At 45.7% G+C, this 25,081-nt stretch overlaps 1 protein-coding gene across 2 annotated transcripts in view; it reads left to right on the forward strand.

Annotated features, from left to right (window-relative positions):
• LOC142196987 (TATA box-binding protein-associated factor RNA polymerase I subunit C-like) overlaps positions 1-25,081 on the forward strand; it is a 55,333-nt gene that overhangs the window by 15,111 nt on the left and 15,141 nt on the right. The window contains exons 1-6 of one of the 2 annotated variants that reach the window (XM_075266967.1): positions 7,646-7,728; positions 12,854-12,991; positions 22,402-22,495; positions 22,730-22,839; positions 23,944-24,039; positions 24,166-24,236. In XM_075266967.1, coding sequence (XP_075123068.1) covers positions 12,857-12,991; positions 22,402-22,495; positions 22,730-22,839; positions 23,944-24,039; positions 24,166-24,236 — 506 coding nt within the window. In that variant the 5' untranslated portion in view covers positions 7,646-7,728; positions 12,854-12,856. Of the gene's footprint in view, positions 1-7,645; positions 7,729-12,853; positions 12,992-22,401; positions 22,496-22,729; positions 22,840-23,943; positions 24,040-24,165; positions 24,237-25,081 lie in introns of those variants that run through there. The other variant, XM_075266976.1, reaches the window with a different exon arrangement.

The following is a 25,081-nucleotide window of genomic DNA, read 5'->3' on the forward strand; positions in this document are numbered from 1 at the left end:
TACAATCTGCTGCCTCTATAAGCCTGTAGATAGGACACTATATACAATCTGCCCTCTATAACCTGTACGACACGCGAGACTATATACAATCTGCTGCTCTATAACCTGTAGATAGGACACTATATACAATCTGCTCTCTATAACCTGTAGATAGGACACTATATACAATCTGCTCCTCTATAACCTGTAGATAGGACACTATATACAATCTGCTCCTCTATAACCTGTAGATAGGACACTATATACAATCTGCTCCTCTATAACCTGTAGATAGGACACTATATACAATCTGCTCTATAACCTGTAGATAGGACACTATATACAATCTGCTCCTCTATAACCTGTAGATAGGACACTATATACAATCTGCTCCTCTATAACCTGTAGATAGGACACTATATACAATCTGCTCCTCTATAACCTGTAGATAGGACACTATATACAATCTGCTCTATACCTGTAGATAGGACACTATATACAATCTGCTCCTCTATAACCTGTAGATAGGACACTATATACAATCTGCTCCTCTATAACCTGTAGATAGGACACTATATACAATCTGCTCTATAACCTGTAGATAGGACACTATATACAATCTGCTCCTCTATAACCTGTAGATAGGACACTATATACAATCTGCTCTATAACCTGTAGATAGGACACTATATACAATCTGCTCCTCTATAACCTGTAGATAGGACACTATATACAATCTGCTCCTCTATAACCTGTAGATAGGACACTATATACAATCTGCTCCTCTATAACCTGTAGATAGGACACTATATACAATCTGCTCTATAACCTGTAGATAGGACACTATATACAATCTGCTCTATAACCTGTAGATAGGACACTATATACAATCTGCTCCTCTATAACCTGTAGATAGGACACTATATACAATCTGCCCCTCTATAACCTGTAGATAGGACACTATATACAATCTGCTCCTCTATAACCTGTAGATAGGACACTATATACAATCTGCTCCTCTATAACCTGTAGATAGGACACTATATACAATCTGCTCCTCTATAACCTGTAGATAGGACACTATATACAATCTGCTCCTCTATAACCTGTAGATAGGACACTATATACAATCTGCTCTATAACCTGTAGATAGGACACTATATACAATCTGCTCCTCTATAACCTGTAGATAGGACACTATATACAATCTGCTCCCTATAACCTGTAGATAGGACACTATATACAATCTGCTCCTCTATAACCTGTAGATAGGACACTATATACAATCTGCTCCTCTATAACCTGTAGATAGGACACTATATACAATCTGCTCCTCTATAACCTGTAGATAGGACACTATATACAATCTGCCCTCTATAACCTGTAGATAGGACACTATATACAATCTGCCCTCTATAACCTGTAGATAGGACACTATATACAATCTGCCCCTCTATAACCTGTAGATAGGACACTATATACAATCTGCACCTCTATAACCTGTAGATAGGACACTATATACAATCTGCCCCTCTATACCCTGTAGATAGGACACTATATACAATCTGCCCTCTATAACCTGTAGATAGGACACTATATACAATCTGCACCTCTATAACCTGTAGATAGGACACTATATACAATCTGCCCCTCTATAACCTGTAGATAGGACACTATATACAATCTGCTCCTCTATAACCTGTAGATAGGACACTATATACAATCTGCCCCTCTATACCCTGTAGATAGGACACTATATACAATCTGCCCCTCTATAACCTGTAGATAGGACACTATATACAATCTGCTCCTCTATAACCTGTAGATAGGACACTATATACAATCTGCTCCTCTATAACCTGTAGATAGGACACTATATACAATCTGCTCTATAACCTGTAGATAGGACACTATATACAATCTGCTCCTCTATACCCTGTAGATAGGACACTATATACAATCTGCCCCTCTATACCCTGTAGATAGGACACTATATACAATCTGCTCTATAACCTGTAGATAGGACACTATATACAATCTGCACCTATATAACCTGTAGATAGGACACTATATACAATCTGCACCTCTATAACCTGTAGATAGGACACTATATACAATCTGCTCCTCTATAACCTGTAGATAGGACACTATATACAATCTGCTCCTCTATAACCTGTAGATAGGACACTATATACAATCTGCTCCTCTATAACCTGTAGATAGGACACTATATACAATCTGCCCCTCTATAACCTGTAGATAGGACACTATATACAATCTGCCCCTCTATAACCTGTAGATAGGACACTATATACAATCTGCCCCTCTATAACCTGTAGATAGGACACTATATACAATCTGCACCTCTATAACCTGTAGATAGGACACTATATACAATCTGCCCCTCTATACCCTGTAGATAGGACACTATATACAATCTGCCCTCTATAACCTGTAGATAGGACACTATATACAATCTGCACCTATATAACCTGTAGATAGGACACTATATACAATCTGCCCCTCTATAACCTGTAGATAGGACACTATATACAATCTGCTCCTCTATAACCTGTAGATAGGACACTATATACAATCTGCCCCTCTATACCCTGTAGATAGGACACTATATACAATCTGCCCCTCTATAACCTGTAGATAGGACACTATATACAATCTGCTCCTCTATAACCTGTAGATAGGACACTATATACAATCTGCTCCTCTATAACCTGTAGATAGGACACTATATACAATCTGCTCCTCTATAACCTGTAGATAGGACACTATATACAATCTGCTCTATAACCTGTAGATAGGACACTATATACAATCTGCCCCTCTATACCCTGTAGATAGGACACTATATACAATCTGCTCTATAACCTGTAGATAGGACACTATATACAATCTGCACCTATATAACCTGTAGATAGGACACTATATACAATCTGCACCTCTATAACCTGTAGATAGGACACTATATACAATCTGCCCCTCTATAACCTGTAGATAGGACACTATATACAATCTGCTCCTCTATAACCTGTAGATAGGACACTATATACAATCTGCTCCTCTATAACCTGTAGATAGGACACTATATACAATCTGCTCCTCTATAACCTGTAGATAGGACACTATATACAATCTGCTCCTCTATAACCTGTAGATAGGACACTATATACAATCTGCTCCTCTATACCCTGTAGATAGGACACTATATACAATCTGCCCCTCTATAACCTGTAGATAGGACACTATATACAATCTGCCCCTCTATAACCTGTAGATAGGACACTATATACAATCTGCTCCTCTATAACCTGTAGATAGGACACTATATACAATCTCCTCTATAACCTGTAGATAGGACACTATATACAATCTGCTCCTGTATAACCTGTAGATAGGACACTATATACAATCTGCCCCTGTATAACCTGTAGATAGGACACTATATACAATCTGCCCCTCTATAACCTGTAGATAGGACACTATATACAATCTGCTCCTCTATAACCTGTAGATAGGACACTATATACAATCTCCTCTATAACCTGTAGATAGGACACTATATACACTCTGCCCCTTTATAACCTGTAGATAGGACACTATATACCATCTGCCCCTCTATAACCTGTAGATAGGACACTATATACAATCTGCTCCTCTATAACCTGTAGATAGGACACTATATACAATCTGCACCTCTATAACCTGTAGATAGGACACTATATACAATCTGCTCCTCTATACCCTGTAGATAGGACACTATATACAATCTGCCCCTCTATAACCTGTAGATAGGACACTATATACAATCTGCTCCTCTATAACCTGTAGATAGGACACTATATACAATCTGCTCCTCTATAACCTGTAGATAGGACACTATATACAATCTGCTCCTCTATAACCTGTAGATAGGACACTATATACAATCTGCTCCTCTATAACCTGTAGATAGGACACTATATACAATCTGCTCTATAACCTGTAGATAGGACACTATATACAATCTGCTCTATAACCTGTAGATAGGACACTATATACAATCTGCTCCTCTATAACCTGTAGATAGGACACTATATACAATCTGCTCCCCTATAACCTGTAGATAGGACACTATATACAATCTGCTCCTCTATAACCTGTAGATAGGACACTATATACAATCTGCTCCTCTATATCCTGTAGATAGGACACTATATACAATCTGCTCCTCTATAACCTGTAGATAGGACACTATATACAATCTGCCCCTCTATAACCTGTAGATAGGACACTATATACAATCTGCCCCTCTATAACCTGTAGATAGGACACTATATACAATCTGCCCCTCTATAACCTGTAGATAGGACACTATATACAATCTGCACCTCTATAACCTGTAGATAGGACACTATATACAATCTGCCCCTCTATACCCTGTAGAACAGGACACTATATACAATCTGCCCCTCTATAACCTGTAGATAGGACACTATATACAATCTGCACCTATATAACCTGTAGATAGGACACTATATACAATCTGCCCCTCTATAACCTGTAGATAGGACACTATATACAATCTGCTCCTCTATAACCTGTAGATAGGACACTATATACAATCTGCCCCTCTATACCCTGTAGATAGGACACTATATACAATCTGCCCCTCTATAACCTGTAGATAGGACACTATATACAATCTGCTCCTCTATAACCTGTAGATATGACACTATATACAATCTGCTCCTCTATAACCTGTAGATAGGACACTATATACAATCTGCTCTATAACCTGTAGATAGGACACTATATACAATCTGCTCCTCTATACCCTGTAGATAGGACACTATATACAATCTGCCCCTCTATACCCTGTAGATAGGACACTATATACAATCTGCTCTATAACCTGTAGATAGGACACTATATACAATCTGCACCTATATAACCTGTAGATAGGACACTATATACAATCTGCACCTCTATAACCTGTAGATAGGACACTATATACAATCTGCTCCTCTATAACCTGTAGATAGGACACTATATACAATCTGCTCCTCTATAACCTGTAGATAGGACACTATATACAATCTGCTCCTCTATAACCTGTAGATAGGACACTATATACAATCTGCCCCTCTATAACCTGTAGATAGGACACTATATACAATCTGCCCCTCTATAACCTGTAGATAGGACACTATATACAATCTGCCCCTCTATAACCTGTAGATAGGACACTATATACAATCTGCACCTCTATAACCTGTAGATAGGACACTATATACAATCTGCCCCTCTATACCCTGTAGATAGGACACTATATACAATCTGCCCCTCTATAACCTGTAGATAGGACACTATATACAATCTGCACCTATATAACCTGTAGATAGGACACTATATACAATCTGCCCCTCTATAACCTGTAGATAGGACACTATATACAATCTGCTCCTCTATAACCTGTAGATAGGACACTATATACAATCTGCCCCTCTATACCCTGTAGATAGGACACTATATACAATCTGCCCCTCTATAACCTGTAGATAGGACACTATATACAATCTGCTCCTCTATAACCTGTAGATAGGACACTATATACAATCTGCTCCTCTATAACCTGTAGATAGGACACTATATACAATCTGCTCCTCTATAACCTGTAGATAGGACACTATATACAATCTGCTCTATAACCTGTAGATAGGACACTATATACAATCTGCCCCTCTATACCCTGTAGATAGGACACTATATACAATCTGCTCTATAACCTGTAGATAGGACACTATATACAATCTGCACCTATATAACCTGTAGATAGGACACTATATACAATCTGCACCTCTATAACCTGTAGATAGGACACTATATACAATCTGCCCCTCTATAACCTGTAGATAGGACACTATATACAATCTGCTCCTCTATAACCTGTAGATAGGACACTATATACAATCTGCTCCTCTATAACCTGTAGATAGGACACTATATACAATCTGCTCCTCTATAACCTGTAGATAGGACACTATATACAATCTGCTCCTCTATAACCTGTAGATAGGACACTATATACAATCTGCTCCTCTATACCCTGTAGATAGGACACTATATACAATCTGCCCCTCTATAACCTGTAGATAGGACACTATATACAATCTGCCCCTCTATAACCTGTAGATAGGACACTATATACAATCTGCTCCTCTATAACCTGTAGATAGGACACTATATACAATCTCCTCTATAACCTGTAGATAGGACACTATATACAATCTGCTCCTGTATAACCTGTAGATAGGACACTATATACAATCTGCCCCTGTATAACCTGTAGATAGGACACTATATACAATCTGCCCCTCTATAACCTGTAGATAGGACACTATATACAATCTGCTCCTCTATAACCTGTAGATAGGACACTATATACAATCTCCTCTATAACCTGTAGATAGGACACTATATACACTCTGCCCCTTTATAACCTGTAGATAGGACACTATATACCATCTGCCCCTCTATAACCTGTAGATAGGACACTATATACAATCTGCTCCTCTATAACCTGTAGATAGGACACTATATACAATCTGCACCTCTATAACCTGTAGATAGGACACTATATACAATCTGCTCCTCTATACCCTGTAGATAGGACACTATATACAATCTGCCCCTCTATAACCTGTAGATAGGACACTATATACAATCTGCTCCTCTATAACCTGTAGATAGGACACTATATACAATCTGCTCCTCTATAACCTGTAGATAGGACACTATATACAATCTGCTCCTCTATACCCTGTAGATAGGACACTATATACAATCTGCCCCTCTATAACCTGTAGATAGGACACTATATACAATCTGCTCCTCTATAACCTGTAGATAGGACACTATATACTATCTGCTCCTCTATAACCTGTAGATAGGACACTATATACAATCTGCTCCTCTATAACCTGTAGATAGGACACTATATACAATCTGCTCTATAACCTGTAGATAGGACACTATATACAATCTGCTCCTCTATACCCTGTAGATAGGACACTATATACAATCTGCCCCTCTATAACCTGTAGATAGGACACTATATACAATCTGCTCCTCTATAACCTGTAGATAGGACACTATATACAATCTGCACCTATATAACCTGTAGATAGGACACTATATACAATCTGCTGTATAACCTGTAGATAGGACACTATATACAATCTGCTCTATAACCTGTAGATAGGACACTATATACAATCTGCTCTATAACCTGTAGATAGGACACTATATACAATCTGCTCCTCTATAACCTGTAGATGGGACAGTATATACAATCTGCTCCTCTATAACCTGTAGATAGGACACTATATACAATCTGCCCCTCTATAACCTGTAGATGGGACAGTATATGTATAGTGATATAGAGATTAGATTGTCAGCTCCTGGGGTCAGTAATACTCAGGGCACTGTCGGATATAATGGCGCTCTCTGTATCAGCAGTAATGATGACGTCACGGTTTTAGTCAGCTATAAATCTCCCAGTGTGGGGCCGGGTAGGGGGCGTGGCTTTCGCCATTTTACCACTCCCTCTTTTTGTATTGTGGCGCTTCGGTGTGACGCTACCGGAAAAGGCGGGGCCTCTATAAGGAGGGGCGGAGTTTCCAGTGTCACGGTTTCTTTGCTGTGTATTGAAGTAGTGGAAGCCGGTCACGTGTTAGTGGTGTGGGAGACGCGGTGAGTACTGAGGGGTTTACATGGGACTGCTGGGAAGAGAGACAGACGGAGGCGCGCACCTGAGACTGCTGGGGGAAGAGAGAGAGGCGCGCACCTGAGACTGCTGGGGGAAGAGAGAGAGGCGCGCACCTGAGACTGCTGGGGGAAGAGAGAGAGGCGCGCACCTGAGACTGCTGGGGGAAGAGAGAGAGGCGCGCACCTGAGACTGCTGGGGGAAGAGAGAGAGGCGCGCACCTGAGACTGCTGGGGGAAGGGAGAGAGGCGCGCACCTGAGACTGCTGGGGGAAGAGAGAGAGGCGCGCACCTGAGACTGCTGGGGGAAGGGAGAGAGGCGCGCACCTGAGACTGCTGGGGGAAGGGAGAGAGGCGCGCACCTGAGACTGCTGGGGGAAGGGAGAGAGGCGCGCACCTGAGACTGCTGGGGGAAGGGAGAGAGGCGCGCACCTGAGACTGCTGGGGGAAGGGAGAGAGGCGCGCACCTGAGACTGCTGGGGGAAGGGAGAGAGGCGCGCACCTGAGACTGCTGGGGGAAGGGAGAGAGGCGCGCACCTGAGACTGCTGGGGGAAGGGAGAGAGGCGCGCACCTGAGACTGCTGGGGGAAGGGAGAGAGGCGCGCACCTGAGACTGCTGGGGGAAGGGAGAGAGGCGCGCACCTGAGACTGCTGGGGGAAGGGAGAGAGGCGCGCACCTGAGACTGCTGGGGGAAGGGAGAGAGGCGCGCACCTGAGACTGCTGGGGGAAGGGAGAGAGGCGCGCACCTGAGACTGCTGGGGGAAGGGAGAGAGGCGCGCACCTGAGACTGCTGGGGGAAGGGAGAGAGGCGCGCACCTGAGACTGCTGGGGGAAGGGAGAGAGGCGCGCACCTGAGACTGCTGGGGGAAGGGAGAGAGGCGCGCACCTGAGACTGCTGGGGGAAGGGAGAGAGGCGCGCACCTGAGACTGCTGGGGGAAGGGAGAGAGGCGCGCACCTGAGACTGCTGGGGGAAGGGAGAGAGGCGCGCACCTGAGACTGCTGGGGGAAGGGAGAGAGGCGCGCACCTGAGACTGCTGGGGGAAGGGAGAGAGGCGCGCACCTGAGACTGCTGGGGGAAGGGAGAGAGGCGCGCACCTGAGACTGCTGGGGGAAGGGAGAGAGGCGCGCACCTGAGACTGCTGGGGGAAGGGAGAGAGGCGCGCACCTGAGACTGCTGGGGGAAGGGAGAGAGGCGCGCACCTGAGACTGCTGGGGGAAGGGAGAGAGGCGCGCACCTGAGACTGCTGGGGGAAGGGAGAGAGGCGCGCACCTGAGACTGCTGGGGGAAGGGAGAGAGGCGCGCACCTGAGACTGCTGGGGGAAGGGAGAGAGGCGCGCACCTGAGACTGCTGGGGGAAGGGAGAGAGGCGCGCACCTGAGACTGCTGGGGGAAGGGAGAGAGGCGCGCACCTGAGACTGCTGGGGGAAGGGAGAGAGGCGCGCACCTGAGACTGCTGGGGGAAGGGAGAGAGGCGCGCACCTGAGACTGCTGGGGGAAGGGAGAGAGGCGCGCACCTGAGACTGCTGGGGGAAGGGAGAGAGGCGCGCACCTGAGACTGCTGGGGGAAGGGGCTGGGGTGGATGCCGCACCAATCGTTTATCACATGCTCTTACACATGCGCGTTGAGCTCGTCACATGTTCTGTATGTTCGCCATGCTTATACAAGGTGTTACTGGGCGAGTAATTATTGGGGAACTCATAAAATTTGCAGATGATATGAAGATAGGAGGAATAGCCAACACTAGAGAGGAGAGAGAGTGTATTCAAAAGGACTTAGACACACTGGAACAATGGGCGGAGGCCAACAAAATGGGATTTAACAGGGACAAATGCAAAGTTCTACATCTGGGTAACAGAAATGTAAAAAACATATATAGTATGGGAGGAATAGAACTAAGTGATAGCATAGGGGAAAAGGACTTGGGCATAATAGTAGATCACAAATTCAACATGAGCCAACAGTGCGGTGCTGCTGCAAAAAAGGCGAATAAAATTCTGGGATGTATTAAGACAAGCATTGAATCTAGATGAAGAGAGGTCATTATTCCGCTGTCCTCTTCCCTGGTCAGACCACACCTGGAATACTGTGTACAGTTCTGGGCGCCTCAATTCAAGAAAGACATCGATATATTGGAGCAAGTCCAGAGAAGAGCAACCAAAATGGTGGAAGGTCTGCAAACCATGTCCTATGAGGAGCGGCTAAAAGAACTGGGATTGTTTAGTTTGCAGAAGAGAAGGCTGAGGGGAGATTTAATAGCAGTCTACAAATATCTGAAAGGTAGTCACAGTGCAGAGGGATCTCCCCTATTCTCATTAGCACAAGGAAGTACAAGAAGCAATGGGATGAAACGAAAGGGAAAGAGATACAGATTAGACATTAGGAAAAACTTTCTGACAGTGAGGGGAGTGAGAGAGTGGAATAGGCTGCCACGGGAGGTGGTGGGCGCTCCATCAATGGAAATCTTCAAGCGGAATCTGGATAAACATATAGCTGGGATGATTTAGGAAAACCTGCACTCGCAGGGGGTTGGACCCGATGGCCCTTGAGGTCCCTTCCAACTCTACCAAAAAGAAAAAAAAAAAAAGAGTTATTGACGTCACATTGTGGCCTTTATGCTCATTTGTCGCTACAACATCTTTTGACCTATGACCCTAACCATTTTTTAGTTTTTTTTCGCATGTCTTAAGCATTGTATGTATTTGACTATATCTATATGTGTGTGTGCGGTATAACAGATGGTTTGGGGTATAACCGTCCGTGGAGTCTCATCTTCCTCTTCGTTGGTGACTGCTATATGGGGAGGTGGGGGTGGGGCAGGTGTATTGGGATAAATATAACAGTCCGTGGAGTCTCATCTTCCTCTTAGTTGGTGACTGCTATATGGGGAGGGTGGGGTGGGTGTATTGGGATAAATATAACAGTCCATGGAGTCTCATCTTCCTCTTAGTTGGTGACTGCTATATGGGGAGGTGGGGGTGGGGCGGGTGTATTGGGATAAATATAACAGTCCGTGGAGTCTCATCTTCCTCTTAGTTGGTGACTGCTATATGGGGAGGTGGGGTGGGGCGGGTGTATTGGGATAAATATAACAGTCCGTGGAGTCTCATCTTCCTCTTGTTTGGTGACAGCTGGACACGTATTGGGCAGCGATCTCCACAGTGGCCTCTTCTTCTCCCAGTAGGATGTAGAGTTTCCTCTTCTCCCAGTCTGGGATGTGGGCAGAGAGTCTTTGGTAGTAGACGGCCCTCACAGCTGAGTATTTGGTGCAGTGTAGCAGGAAGTGGGTCTGGTCTTCTAGGGCCCCCTGGTCACAGTGCTGGCACAGTCTCTTCTCCCGTGGCTTGTACGTCTGCCTGTATCGCCCCGTCTCTATCTCTAGGTTGTGGGCGCTCAGTCTGTACCGGCTCAGGGTCTGTCTGTGCTTGGGGTGGCGTATTCTCTCCAGGTAGGTGGCCATGGTGTAGTCCCTTTGTAGGGATTGGTACACATTGGTGAGTTTCTTGGAGTTATTTATTTCGTTTCTCCATTCTTCAATGTACCGCTCTCTGTTTGCCTCTGTGGTCGCCTTTATTTCCACCTTGGTTATCATCTGTTGGTGTTTTTGGTTTGGTGGTTGGCTGCTGTTTGGTTGGGGGGTGTCTGGTTTGCTCAGGTGGCTTAGCCATGCTTGGTGGTGGTAGGAGTCGCTCCCCTGGATGTGTGCCTGGAAAGCTAGCGCCCTCTTCTGTATGGTGAGCCATAGGGGGAGTCTGCCTAGCTCTGCCCTGCAGGCTATGTTGGTGGTGTTGCGATGGACATGGAGCAGGTATTTGCAGAACTCCAGGTGGAAGTTCTCTGTTGGGCTGGAATCCCACTTTGACTGGTCTGGGTAGGTGGCTGGGCCCCAAACCTCGCTGCCATAGAGAAGGATCGGGGAGATGACAGCGTCAAATATCTTCAGCCAGACCCTCACCGGTGGTTTGAGGTGGTACAGTTGTCTTCTGATGGCGTAGAAGGTTCTGCAGGCTTTTGCTTTCAGGGTTTCTATTGCTGCTTTGAAGCTTCCTGATTGGCTGAGCTCCAGCCCCAGGTAGGTGTAGCTGTTGGTTTTCTCCAGTGTGGAGCCGTTCAGTGTGAATTGTGAGGTGGTGGAGGCTTTATTGTGGCCCTTCTTCTGAAATACCATGACTTTGGTCTTCTTCTGGTTGATGGGTAAGGCCCATGTGGTGCTGAATTTTTCCAGCACTGACAGGCTTTCTTGGAGGTCTTTCTTGGTGGGGGCCAGGAGTAGGAGGTCGTCCGCGTATAGCAGGAACTTCACCTCCCGGTCGTTCAGGGTGAGGCCTGGGGTTGGTGAGGCCTCCAGGGCTGTAGCCAGTTCATTGATATAGATGTTGAAGAGCGTTGGGCTCAGGCTCCAGCCTTGTCTGACCCCTCGGGCCTGTTGGAAGTATGCGGTCCTTTTCCCATTCACCTTTACACTGCACTGGTTTCCGGTGTAGGAGCGCTTGATGACGTCATACGTTCTTCCTCCTATTCCACTCTCTAGGAGTTTTAGGAGTAGGCCTGGGTGCCATTCTCTCCATTAAACAAATGGTCTGCCATGTAAATAATGAAGAGATGAAGGCCCTCTCCCGAGTGCTGCAGCCCCTTCAAACAACTGATCAGCGGGGATCCCACTAAGCTCTTATTAATGCCCTGTCCTGAGGACTGGAGGAACCCTTTAATTTAGACAGTTCTGCAGTAGTTTTTGCCATTAGGGGTAATTACGTTTTTTAGTCAGTGACTAATAGGTTTGTGATAAGTTGCTGGGACCAGCAGAGACCCCGCAGTATGGCAACCAGCTTTCACCATACATGTAGGACTGATGTCGGCAAGTGAAAGGAAAAGGTGGTGTTTGAGGGGCCCCAAGGAAGATGTCGAGTGTGCAGTGTGTGTGATGGACCCTGAAGGAATGTTAGGGAACAGTGTGTGATAGGCTCCGGGGAATATTGGGGGGGGGGGGGGGCGTGGCATGTTACAGATCCATGGTTGGTGATGAAGGAGCAGTGTGTGCTGAGCCATGGGGTTGATGTTGGGGAGCGACGTATTCTGGCCTCCAGTTCTCACCTCTTCTCTTTGTCCTCTCAGTGGATGGAGCTCCCTCATTCGCGGTTTCCGGGGTACTTCCTTGAGGGCTCCACTAATCGAGAGACCCCAGTTGTTGCTTCAGTCCTGGGATGGGGCAACCATGGCAGAGTTGTAGAGAGCATCAGAGACCCCGATAAGGTGAGTGCTTTATTATATGTATAGGGTGTCCGCCCCTTTTCTTTTGTAATTTTTACAGGACTGGTCATGTGGTACATGAGATCCTAGTGATAGTATCCTCCAGCAGCGTGCAACCCTTATAGTCTATGGGTGTTGCATAATTTTTTTGCATTAAAGTTCACCTTCACTTATAAACAAGACTTCATACATGACTAGTGCAGGTGTATATGACACTGTGTAATAGATGTCTTCTCTTTTCCTCCTATTATGCTCTTATCTGACGGCTTCTTTACATTATGTTATATTACATTATATCTGTCTTCAGCCTTACATATAGAGCTCTATGGGGAGGAAAGGGGGGAGGAAGAGTCTTCTGCTGGCTGGTTCATTGATTTATTGCCTCATTCTGTGCACTCCGAGCCTCCTATCTACAACATAGCAGAGCAAAAAAAATGTCAGGTAACATCAGAGCCAAGTGGAATTCTAGTAGCAAGCCAAAAGTCAATACAGAGCGGTCCCGCTCAAACGAAGTAGCACCATAGAGCAAGCACCAGGATGAGGAAGTGGATGGCTTAAATATCCCTCCTCAGCTGCTAGTTGAAGAGGTCTAAAAGATTTCGTCAAATATAGGAAATATCGGGGGACACTGGGGGGATTGTGTCTAAGTTGTAAAATACTTTTGGTAGAAGGGGTGAGAGATCACAGTTGAAATAGGGAAAGTTATTGGATTTAAGACTAAAATAATACAATGTGACTAGGAAATAACAAGTAATACTGGGGAGGATATAACTAGTAATACTGGGTGAGATATAACTAGTAATACTGGGTGGGATATAACTAGTAATACGGGGTGGGATATAACTAGTAATACTGGGTGGGATATAACTAGTAATACTGGGTTGGATATAACTAGTAATACTGGGTGGGATATAACTAGTAATACTGGGTTGGATATAACTAGTAATACGGGGTGGGATATAACTAGTAATACTGGGTGGGATATAACTAGTAATACTGGGTGGGATATAACTAGTAATACTGGGTGGGATATAACTAGTAATACTGGGTGGGATATAACTAGTAATACTGGGTGGGATATAACTAGTAATACTGGGTGGGATATAACTAGTAATACTGGGTGGGATATAACTAGTAATACGGGGTCGGCTTCTGTTCCTATTCAGTCACTTTCCCTTGTAGTTTCCTATGCCCTGACATTGTATTTCTCGCTCCTCCTCCTCTGTTTCCTCCATTAGCGGCAGATCTGAGCGCTCTCTGTAATCTTCTCCCTCCATTCTCGGCTCGGCGGTATTACTTATTATTATTATCATATCTTTGTTATATTCGGCTCTGATGAAGGTCTAATATAAACCGAAAACCGTCTCCCCCTTATTATTGGATTGTAGATTTCTGTAATAAGTTTCCAATTTCTTTGCACAACTACACTACACCAAGTTATTAGGAGCAGCGGGGGTGGTGCTACAATGTCACAGACCAGGTCGGAGTCAGTCACACGTCTGCTCTGTATTCCCGGGTCAAACACATCACCACGCCCTGTTTTTGTGAATGTGTATATAATTTTGTTAAAAACTGTTCATTTTGGAATATTTGGGTTGAATCCGGTTCTTTCCGAACTGCTTTGCACATCTTTACTGTCCAAGTCCCATTACATTATACAGGGCTGAGAAATATTCACCGAGCCGCAACCATATCTTCTCACCTTCCATGTACAAAGCTGAAGGAACCTCAGGGGTAACGAGGGGTCATTACTAATTTATCTGCTATGAAATGAGCGGCACAGATTATAGGAAGGAACAAAGGCCTACTAAGGGTCACCGTAACCGTTACGTAACAATACCATTTATTTATAGAGCCCCATTAATCCCATGGTGCTGTACAATATTATATTAATCCCATGGTGCTGTACATTATTATATTAATCCCATGGTGCTCTGTACATTATTATATTAATCCCATGGTGCTCTGTACATTATTATATTAATCCCATGGTGCTCTGTACATTATTATATTAATCCCATGGTGCTCTGTACATTATTATATTAATCCCATGGTGCTCTGTACATTATTATATTAATCCCATGGTGCTCTGTACATTATTATATTAATCCCATGGTGCTCTGTACATTATTATATTACTCCCATGGTGCTCTGTACATTATTATATTAATCCCATGGTGCTGTACATTATTATATTAATCTCATGGGGCTCTGTACATTATTATATTAATCTCATGGTGCTCTGTACATTATTATATTAATCCCATGGTGCTCTGTACATTATTATATTATTCCCATGGTGCTCTGTACATTATTATATTATTCCCATGGTGCTCTGTACATTATTATATTAATCCTATGGTGCTCTGTACATTATATTAATCCCATGGTGCTCTGTACATTATTATATTAATCCCATGGTGCTCTGTACATTATTATATTAATCCCATGGTGCGCTGTACATTATTATATTAATCCCATGGTGCTCTGTACATTATTATATTAATCCCATGGTGCGCTGTACATTATTATATTATTCCCATGGTGCTCTGTACATTATTATATTAATCCTATGGTGCTCTGTACATTATATTAATCCCATGGTGCTCTGTACATTATTATATTAATCCCATGGTGCGCTGTACATTATTATATTAATCCCATGGTGCGCTGTACATTATTATATTAATCCCATGGTGCTCTGTACATTATTATATTAATCCCATGGTGCTCTGTACATTATATTAATCCCATGGTGCTCTGTACATTGTTATATTAATCCCATGGAGGGGACAGATTGTGGATGAGGTCAGAGATATATGGAGAGGACAGGTGTGGGCAGAGATATATGGAGAGGACAGGTGTGGGCAGAGATATATGGAGAGGACAGGTGTGGGCAGAGATATATGGAGAGGACAGGTGTGGGCAGAGATATATGGAGAGGACAGGTGAGGATGATGTCAGAGATATATGGAGGGAACAGGTGTGGATGGGGTCAGAGATATATGGGGGGACAGGTGTGGATGAGGTCAGAGATATATGGAGGGGACAGGTGAGGATGAGGTCAGAGATATATGGAGGGGACAGGTGAGGATGATGTCAGAGATATATGGAGGGGACAGGTGAGGATGATGTCAGAGATATATGGAGAGGACAGGTGAGGATGAGGTCAGATATATATGAAGGGGACAGGTGAGGATGAGGTCAGAGATATATGGAGGGAACAGGTGTGGATGGGGACAGAGATATATGGAGGGGACAGGTGAGGATGGGGTCAGAGATATATGGAGGGGACAGGTGAGGATGAGGTCAGAGATATATGGAGGGGACAGGTGAGGATGAGGTCAGAGATATATGGAGGGGACAGGTGTGGTCAGAGATATATGGAGGGGACAAGTGTGGTCAGAGATATATGGAGAGGACAGGTGAGGATGAGGTCAGAGATATATGAAGGGGACAGGTGAGGATGACGTCAGAGATATATGGAGGGAACAGGTGTGGATGGGGTCAGAGATATATGGAGGGGACAGGTGAGGATGAGGTCAGAGATATATGGAGGGGACAGGTGAGGATGAGGTCAGAGATATATGGAGAGGACAGGTGAGGATGAGGTCAGAGATATATGGAGGGGACAGGTGTGGTCAGAGATATATGGAGGGGACAGGTGAGGATGAGGTCAGAGATATATGGAGGGGACAGGTGAGGATGAGGTCAGAGATATATGGAGGGGGCAGGTGAGGATGAGGTCAGAGATATATGGAGGGGACAGGTGTGGTCAGAGATATATGGAGGGGACAGGTGTGGTCAGAGATATATGGAGGGGACAGGTGTGGTCAGAGATATATGGAGGGGACAGGTGAGGATGGGGTCAGAGATATATGGAGGGGACAGGTGAGGATGAGGTCAGAGATATATGGAGGGGATAGGTGAGGATGAGGTCAGAGATATATGGAGGGGGCAGGTGAGGATGAGGTCAGAGATATATGGAGGGGACAGGTGTGGTCAGAGATATATGGAGGGGACAGGTGAGGATGAGGTCAGAGATACATGGAGAGGACAGGTGAGGATGAGGTCAGAGCTATATGGAGGTGAGAGGTGAGGTCAGAGATATATGGAGGGGACAGGTGAGGATGAGGTCAGAGATATATGGAGAGGACAGGTGAGGATGAGGTCAGAGATATATGGAGGTGACAGGTGAGGATGTGGTCAGAGATATATGGAGGGAACAGGTGTGGATGAGGTCAGAGATATATGGAGGGGACAGGTGAGGATGAGGTCAGAGATATATGGAGGGGACAGGTGAGGATGAGGTCAGAGATATATGGAGGGGACAGGTGAGGATGAGGTCAGAGATATATGGAGGGGACAGGTGAGGATGAGGTCAGAGATATATGGAGAGGACAGGTGAGGATGAGGTCAGAGATATATGTAGGGGACAGGTGTGGTCAGAGATATATGTAGGGGACAGGTGAGGATGAGGTCAGAGATATATGTAGGGGACAAGTGTAGTCAGAGATATATGGAGGGGACAGGTGTGGTCAGAGATATATGGAGGGGACAGGTGAGGATGGGGTCAGAGATATATGGAGGGGACAGGTGAGGATGAGGTCAGAGATATATGGAGGGGATAGGTGAGGATGAGGTCAGAGATATATGGAGGGGGCAGGTGAGGATGAGGTCAGAGATATATGGAGGGGATAGGTGAGGATGAGGTCAGAGATATATGGAGGGGGCAGGTGAGGATGAGGTCAGAGATATATGGAGGGGACAGGTGTGGTCAGAGATATGGAGGGGACAGGTGAGGATGAGGTCAGAGATATATGGAGGTGAGAGGTGAGGTCAGAGATATATGGAGGGGACAGGTGAGGATGAGGTCAGAGATATATCGAGGGGACAGGTGAGGATGAGGTCAGAGATATATGGAGGTGAGAGGTGAGGTCAGAGATATATGGAGGGGACAGGTGAGGATGAGGTCAGAGATATATGGAGGGGACAGGTGAGGATGAGGTCAGAGATATATGGAGGGGACAGGTGAGGATGAGGTCAGAGATATATGGAGGGGACAGGTGAGGATGAGGTCAGAGATATATGGAGGGGACAGGTGTGGTCAGAGATATATGGAGGGGACAGGTGAGGATGAGGTCAGAGATACATGGAGAGGACAGGTGAGGATGAGGTCAGAGATATATGGAGAGGACAGGTGAGGTCAGAGATATATGGAGGGGACAAGTGAGGATGAGGTCTGAGATATATGGAGGGGACAGGTGAGGATGAGGTCAGAGATACAGTTAGGGCCAGAAATATTTGGACAGTGACACAATTTTCGCGATTTGGGCTCTGCATGCCACCACATTGGTTTTGAAATGAAACCTCTACAACAGAATTCCAGTGCAGATTGTAACGTTTAATTTGAAGGGTTGAACAAAAATATCTGATAGATAATGTAGGAATTGTACACATTTCTTTACAAACACTCCACATTTTAGGAGCTCAAAAGTAATTGGACAAATAAACATAAACCAAACAAAATATTTTTATTTTCAATATTTTGTTGTGAATCCTTTGGAGGCAATCACTGCCTTAAGTCTGGAACCCATGGACATCACCAAACGCTGGGTTTCCTCCTTCTTAATGCTTTGCCAGGCCTTTACAGCCGCAGCCTTCAGGTCTTGCTTGTTTGTGGGTCTTTCCGCCTTAAGTCTGGATTTGAGCAAGTGAAATGCATGCTCAATTGGGTTAAGATCTGGTGAGTGACTTGGCCATTGCAGAATGTTCCACTTTTTTGCACTCATGAACTCCTGGGTAGCTTTGGCTGTATGCTTGGGGTCATTGTCCATCTGTACTATGAAGCGCTGTCCGATCAACTTGGCAGCATTTGGCTGAATCTGGGCTGAAAGTATATCCCGGTACACTTCAGAATTCATCCGGCTACTCTTGTCTGCTGTTATGTCATCAATAAACACAAGTGACCCAGTGCCGCCATTGAAAGCCATGCATGCCCATGCCATCACGTTGCCTCCACCATGTGTTACAGAGGATGTGGTGTGCCTTGGATCATGTGCCGTTCCCTTTCTTCTCCAAACTTTTTTCTTCCCATCATTCTGGTACAGGTTGATCTTTGTCTCATCTGTCCATAGAATTCTTTTCCAGAACTGAGCTGGCTTCTGGAGGTGTTTTTCAGCAAATGTAACTCTGGCCTGTCTATTTTTGGAATTGATGAATGGTTTGCATCTAGATGTGAACCCTTTGTATTTACTTTCATGGAGTCTTCTCTTTACTGTTGACTTAGAGACAGATACACCTACTTCACTGAGAGTGTTCTGGACTTCAGTTGATGTTGTGAACGGGTTCTTCTTGACCAAAGAAAGTATGCGGCGATCATCCACCACTGTTGTCATCCGTGGACACCCAGGCCTTTTTGAGTTCCCAAGCTCACCAGTCAATTCCTTTTTTCTTAGAATGTACCCAACTGTTGATTTTGCTACTCCAAGCATGTCTGCGATCTCTCTGATGGATTTTTTCTTTTTTTTTCAGCCTCAGGATGTTCTGCTTCACCTCAATTGAGAGTTCCTTTGACCGCATGTTGTCTGATCACAGCAACAGCTTCCAAATGCAAAACCACACACCTGGAATCAACCCCAGACCTTTTAACTACTTCATTGATTACAGGTTTACGAGGGAGACGCCTTCAGAGTTAATTGCAGCCCTTAGAGTCCATTGTCCAATTACTTTTGGTCCCTTGAAAAATAGGAGGCTATGCATTACAGAGCTATGATTCCTAAACCCTTTCTCCGATTTGGATGTGGAAACTCTCATATTGCAGCTGGGAGTGTGCACTTTCAGCCCATATTATATATATATAATTGTATTTCTGAACATGTTTTAGTAAACAGCTAAAATAACAAAACTTGTGTCACTGTCCAAATATTTCTGGCCCTAACTGTATATGGAGGGGACAGGTGAGGATGAGGTCAGAGATATATGGAGGGGACAGGTGTGGCTGAGGTCAGAGATATATGGAGGGGACAGGTGAGGTCAGACATATATGGAGAGGACAGGTGAGGATGAGGTCAGAGATATATGGAGGGGACAGGTGAGGATGAGGTCAGAGATATATGGAGGGGACAGGTGAGGATGAGGTCAGAGATATATGGAGGGGACAGGTGAGGATGAGGTCAGAGATATATGGAGGGGACAGGTGAGGATGAGGTCAGAGATATATGGAGGGGACAGGTGAGGATGAGGTCAGAGATATATGGAGGGGACAGGTGAGGATGAGGTCAGAGATATATGGAGAGGACCGGTGAGGATGAGGTCAGAGATATATGGAGAGGACAGGTGAGGATGAGGTCAGAGATATATGGAGGTGACAGGTGTGGCTGAGGTCAGAGATATATGGAGAGGACCGGTGAGGAAGAGGTCAGAGATATATGGAGGGGACAGGTGTGGCTGAGGTCAGAGATATATGGAGGGGACAGGTGAGGATGAGGTCAGAGATATATGGAGGGGACAGGTGAGGATGAGGTCAGAGATATATGGAGGGGACAGGTGTGGCTGAGGTCAGAGATATATGGAGGGGACAGGTGAGGATGAGGTCAGAGATATATGGAGGGGACAGGTGAGGATGAGGTCAGAGATATATGGAGGGGACAGGTGAGGATGAGGTCAGAGATATATGGAGGGGACAGGTGAGGATGAGGTCAGAGATATATGGAGGGGACAGGTGAGGATGAGGTCAGAGATATATGGAGGGGACAGGTGAGGATGAGGTCAGAGATATATGGAGGGGACAGGTGTGGCTGAGGTCAGAGATATATGGAGAGGACAGGTGAGGGTGAGGTCAGAGATATATGGAGGGGACAGGTGAGGATGAGGTCAGAGATATATGGAGGGGACAGGTGAGGATGAGGTCAGAGATATATGGAGAGGACTGGTGAGGATGAGGTCAGAGATATATGTTGGTTGACAGGTGAGGATGAGGTCAGAGATATATGGAGAGGACCGGTGAGGATGAGGTCAGAGATATATGGAGAGGACAGGTGAGGTCAGAGATATATGGAGGGGACAGGTGAGGATGAGGTCAGAGATATATGGAGAGGACCGGTGAGGATGAGGTCAGAGATATATGGAGAGGACCGGTGAGGATGAGGTCAGAGATATATGGAGAGGACAGGTGAGGATGAGGTCAGAGATATATGGAGAGGACAGGTGAGGATGAGGTCAGAGATATATGGAGAGGACCGGTGAGGATGAAGTCAGAGATATATGGAGAGGACAGGTGAGGATGGGGTCAGAGATATATGGAGGGGACCGGTGAGGATGGGGTCAGAGATATATGGAGGGGACAGGTGAGGATGTGGTCAGAGATATATGGAGGGGACAGGTGAGGATGAGGTCAGAGATATATGGAGGGGACAGGTGAGGATGAGGTCAGAGATATATGGAGGGGACAGGTGAGGATGAGGTCAGAGATATATGGAGGGGACAGGTGAGGATGAGGTCAGAGATATATGGAGGGGACAGGTGAGGATGAGGTCAGAGATATATGGAGGGGACAGGTGAGGATGAGGTCAGAGATATATGGAGGGGACAGGTGAGGATGAGGTCAGAGATATATGGAGAGGACAGGTGAGGTCAGAGATATATGGAGGGGACCGGTGTGGCTGAGGTCAGAGATATATGGAGGGGACCGGTGTGGCTGAGGTCAGAGATATATGGAGGATGTTTGATGGATGTTCTTGAGTTGGAGGCGGCAGGACGTGTTGAGGGTTTGAACGTGTGTCTTGAAGGATAGGTCAGAGTCCAGAGTTATCCCAAGGCATCGGACCTGTGGGACAGGGGTAAGTTTGGTTCCGTCACCTTTGATAGATGGGTCAGGTAGAGGGGCCATATGAGGTGGGGTGAAGGTGATGACCTCCCTTTTCTCCATGCATTCCATCCATTTACCTTCTGTGTCGCCATCAGACGTTGTCAGTCACTGTCCCATATAGGACTTAGTCTTCTTCCCTATCACTACATCTTTGGAGTGTGGGAGAAAACACAGGGAGAGCCAAGAAACTCCGAGCCACCTGCGGCCCATGTTAGTAAGTTGTGGTCGGAGAGAGAGCAGAGGCCGCTCCATTGACTGCCCCTATATGTGAGTGACGAAGGAGGTGGGAAGGGCCGGACGTCTGGAAGGTTGGTTTGAGTTATTGGGGATGATTTGGGTTTCTGTAGATAGGGAGTGTTAGTCAGTAAGACATTCTCAATGTTCAGTGATCGCCTAAGGGCGCAATAGTTTATTTATCGGAGTCTGATATCATTTTATGGGCTCTGATTATATTTGGCTTTAGAAAGCGACTCGTCGGTGGTGCAATCTGCCAGTTCTCGCCCTGTAAGTGCATTTATCCTTTGTCCCCGTCTTTCTCCTCCAGAATCCTGGCCGGTTCATCCCCTTGTACAGCAGACAGAAGGAGACTTGGATCCCAGCAAAGCCTGTCCCTGCCCCTCTGCTCCCACCCAACGCGGGTAAGACTGGAGAATTGTAATTTAGGATTTCATGTGTCAGGAAACCGTCAGCAGGTAGGGCTTCTGCTATCAGTAACCCAGGCCCTGATTGTTGGTTTAACCTCCCAGTGCTACATAGAAACCATCAGCAAGGAATAAAAGGTGATGAGGGAGATTCAGCAGTGGGGTTCAGGCTATGAGAGGGGAAGCGCCCCCGAATGGGATATTTCTGCTTCTGACTGTTTCCTTTTCTAGATTGCAGATTTGCTCCGGTTACAGAGTCGGATTTGGTTTATAAGAAGACAAAATATGAGCGACACACAAAACCAGATGTGTCTGGGGTGACCCTCGCCTTCAGCAAACAGGTCAGGGGTGTCCTAAAACCTTTCTAGTGAGAATCTGTATCTGACGTCAAGATAAGGGAAACCGAGAAAGTGGGAACACAAACAGCGCGGAACGCGAATAGTCTAATACAGTGCGGGGGGTAATAGTGTAATACAGTGCGGGGGGGGGGGGTAATAGTGTAATACAGTGCGGGGGGGGGTAATAGTGTAATACAGTATGGGGGGTAATAGTGTAATACAGTACGGGGGGGGGTAATAGTGTAATACAGTACGGGGGGGTAATAGTGTAATACAGTACGGGGGGGGTAATAGTGTAATGCAGTACGGGGGGGGGTAATAGTGTAATGCAGTACGGGGGGTAATAGTGTAATACAGTATGAGGGGGGTAATAGTGTAATACAGTATGAGGGGGGTAATAGTGTAATACAGTATGAGGGGGGTAATAGTGTAATACAGTATGAGGGGGGTAATAGTCTAATACAGTATGAGGGGGGTAATAGTCTAATACAGTATGAGGGGGGTAATAGTCTAATACAGTATGGAGGTAATAGTGTAATACAGTATGGAGGTAATAGTGTAATACAGTGCGGGGGGGGGTAATAGTGTAATACAGTACGGGGGGTAATAGTGTAATGCATTACGGGGGGTAATAGTGTAATACAGTATGGGGGATAATAGTGTAATACAGTACGGGGGGGTAATAGTGTAATACAGTACGGGGGGGTAATAGTGTAATACAGTACGGGGGGTAATAGTGTAATACAGTACGGGGGGTAATAGTGTTATGCAGTACGGGGGGTAATAGTGTAATACAGTATGGGGGGTAATAGTGTAATGCAGTACGGGGGGTAATAGTGTAATGCAGTACGGGGGGTAATAGTGTGATACAGTTTGAGGGGGGTAATAGTGTGATACAGTATGAGGGGGGTAATAGTGTAATGCAGTACGGGGGGGTAATAGTGTAATACAGTACGGGGGTAATAGTCTAATACAGTATGGAGGTAATAGTGTAATACAGTACAGCTGGGGGCTTGAGCACATGGTGTACATGTATAGGGGGGCTGGAACGCGTTTTGTATGTATGTAGTCTAGGTTGGCACTGACTCTTCCTTCTCTATTCCACAGATTGGAAACTTTTGCTGGGATCATAACAGCATTGCTTTCCAGTGTATGGGCCGACTGTTGGAGCCGCACTGCCATCTGGGAGATTCCCTACTAACGGTGACACCTCAAATATTACACATCAGACATAGGAGACACTGCCACATGACACAGAGTGATGGGGGACACTATGACAGTAGCACCCCCATTATTACTTGTATTTCTGAACAGCCTATGTTTTTATAGGGTAACATCCGTGAACACTCCAAGCGGATGACCAGCCTGATGCAGTGTCTGCAGAGCGCACCATACCAAGAGTAAGCCCATCCTGCGGGTCCCCACTACACCCCTCATGTCATTGTTACTATTACTCATTGTATGATCTTCCCAGTGGGTAACCCCTGATCTTTGGGTGGTATTTCTATTTCTATCATGATTTCTCCTACCATCTTGCTTCCGCTGAGTTCTGCTTCCGCTGAGTTCTGCTTCCGCTGAGTTCTGCTTCCGCTGAGTTCTGCTTCCGCTGAGTTCTGCTTCCGCTGAGTTCTGCTTCCGCTGAGTTCTGCTTCCGCTGAGTTCTGCTTCCGCTGAGTTCTGCTTCCGCTGAGTTCTGCTTCCGCTGAGTTCTGCTTCCGCTGAGTTCTGCTTCCGCTGAGTTCTGCTTCCGCTGAGTTCTGCTTCCGCTGAGTTCTGCTTCCGCTGAGTTCTGCTTCCGCTGAGTTCTGCTTCCGCTGAGTTCTGCTTCCGCTGAGTTCTGCTTCCGCTGAGTTCTGCTTCCGCTGAGTTCTGCTTCCGCTGAGTTCTGCTTCCGCTGAGTTCTGCTTCCGCTGAGTTCTGCTTCCGCTGAGTTCTTAGTATTTATTCCTCTCCATTACTTGATCTCTTTCCGCACATTGGCGGTTGCTGGTGGACAGTCTGCCACGTTTCGGTTTGGCCCTTGTATCTGCGAGTTCCACGTCCACTGGTCTTTCATTGCTGTATTTCTCATGTATCTGCGCTGTTCACCAGGCCACGAATCACCATCTTCATACACGCCCATCTCCAGACGAGCCTCTGAGGCAAGGGGGTGTGTCCAGTGGTTTGATTGGCCGGGTGCTTATGACATCAGCGTAAGAGGCGTGTCGCTAGTCTGGGCCTGTCCTTTATAAGGGGAAGTGCGCAC

Source organism: Leptodactylus fuscus, chromosome 1, assembly GCF_031893055.1.
Source record: "Leptodactylus fuscus isolate aLepFus1 chromosome 1, aLepFus1.hap2, whole genome shotgun sequence".
Lineage (NCBI taxonomy): Eukaryota > Metazoa > Chordata > Amphibia > Anura > Leptodactylidae > Leptodactylus > Leptodactylus fuscus.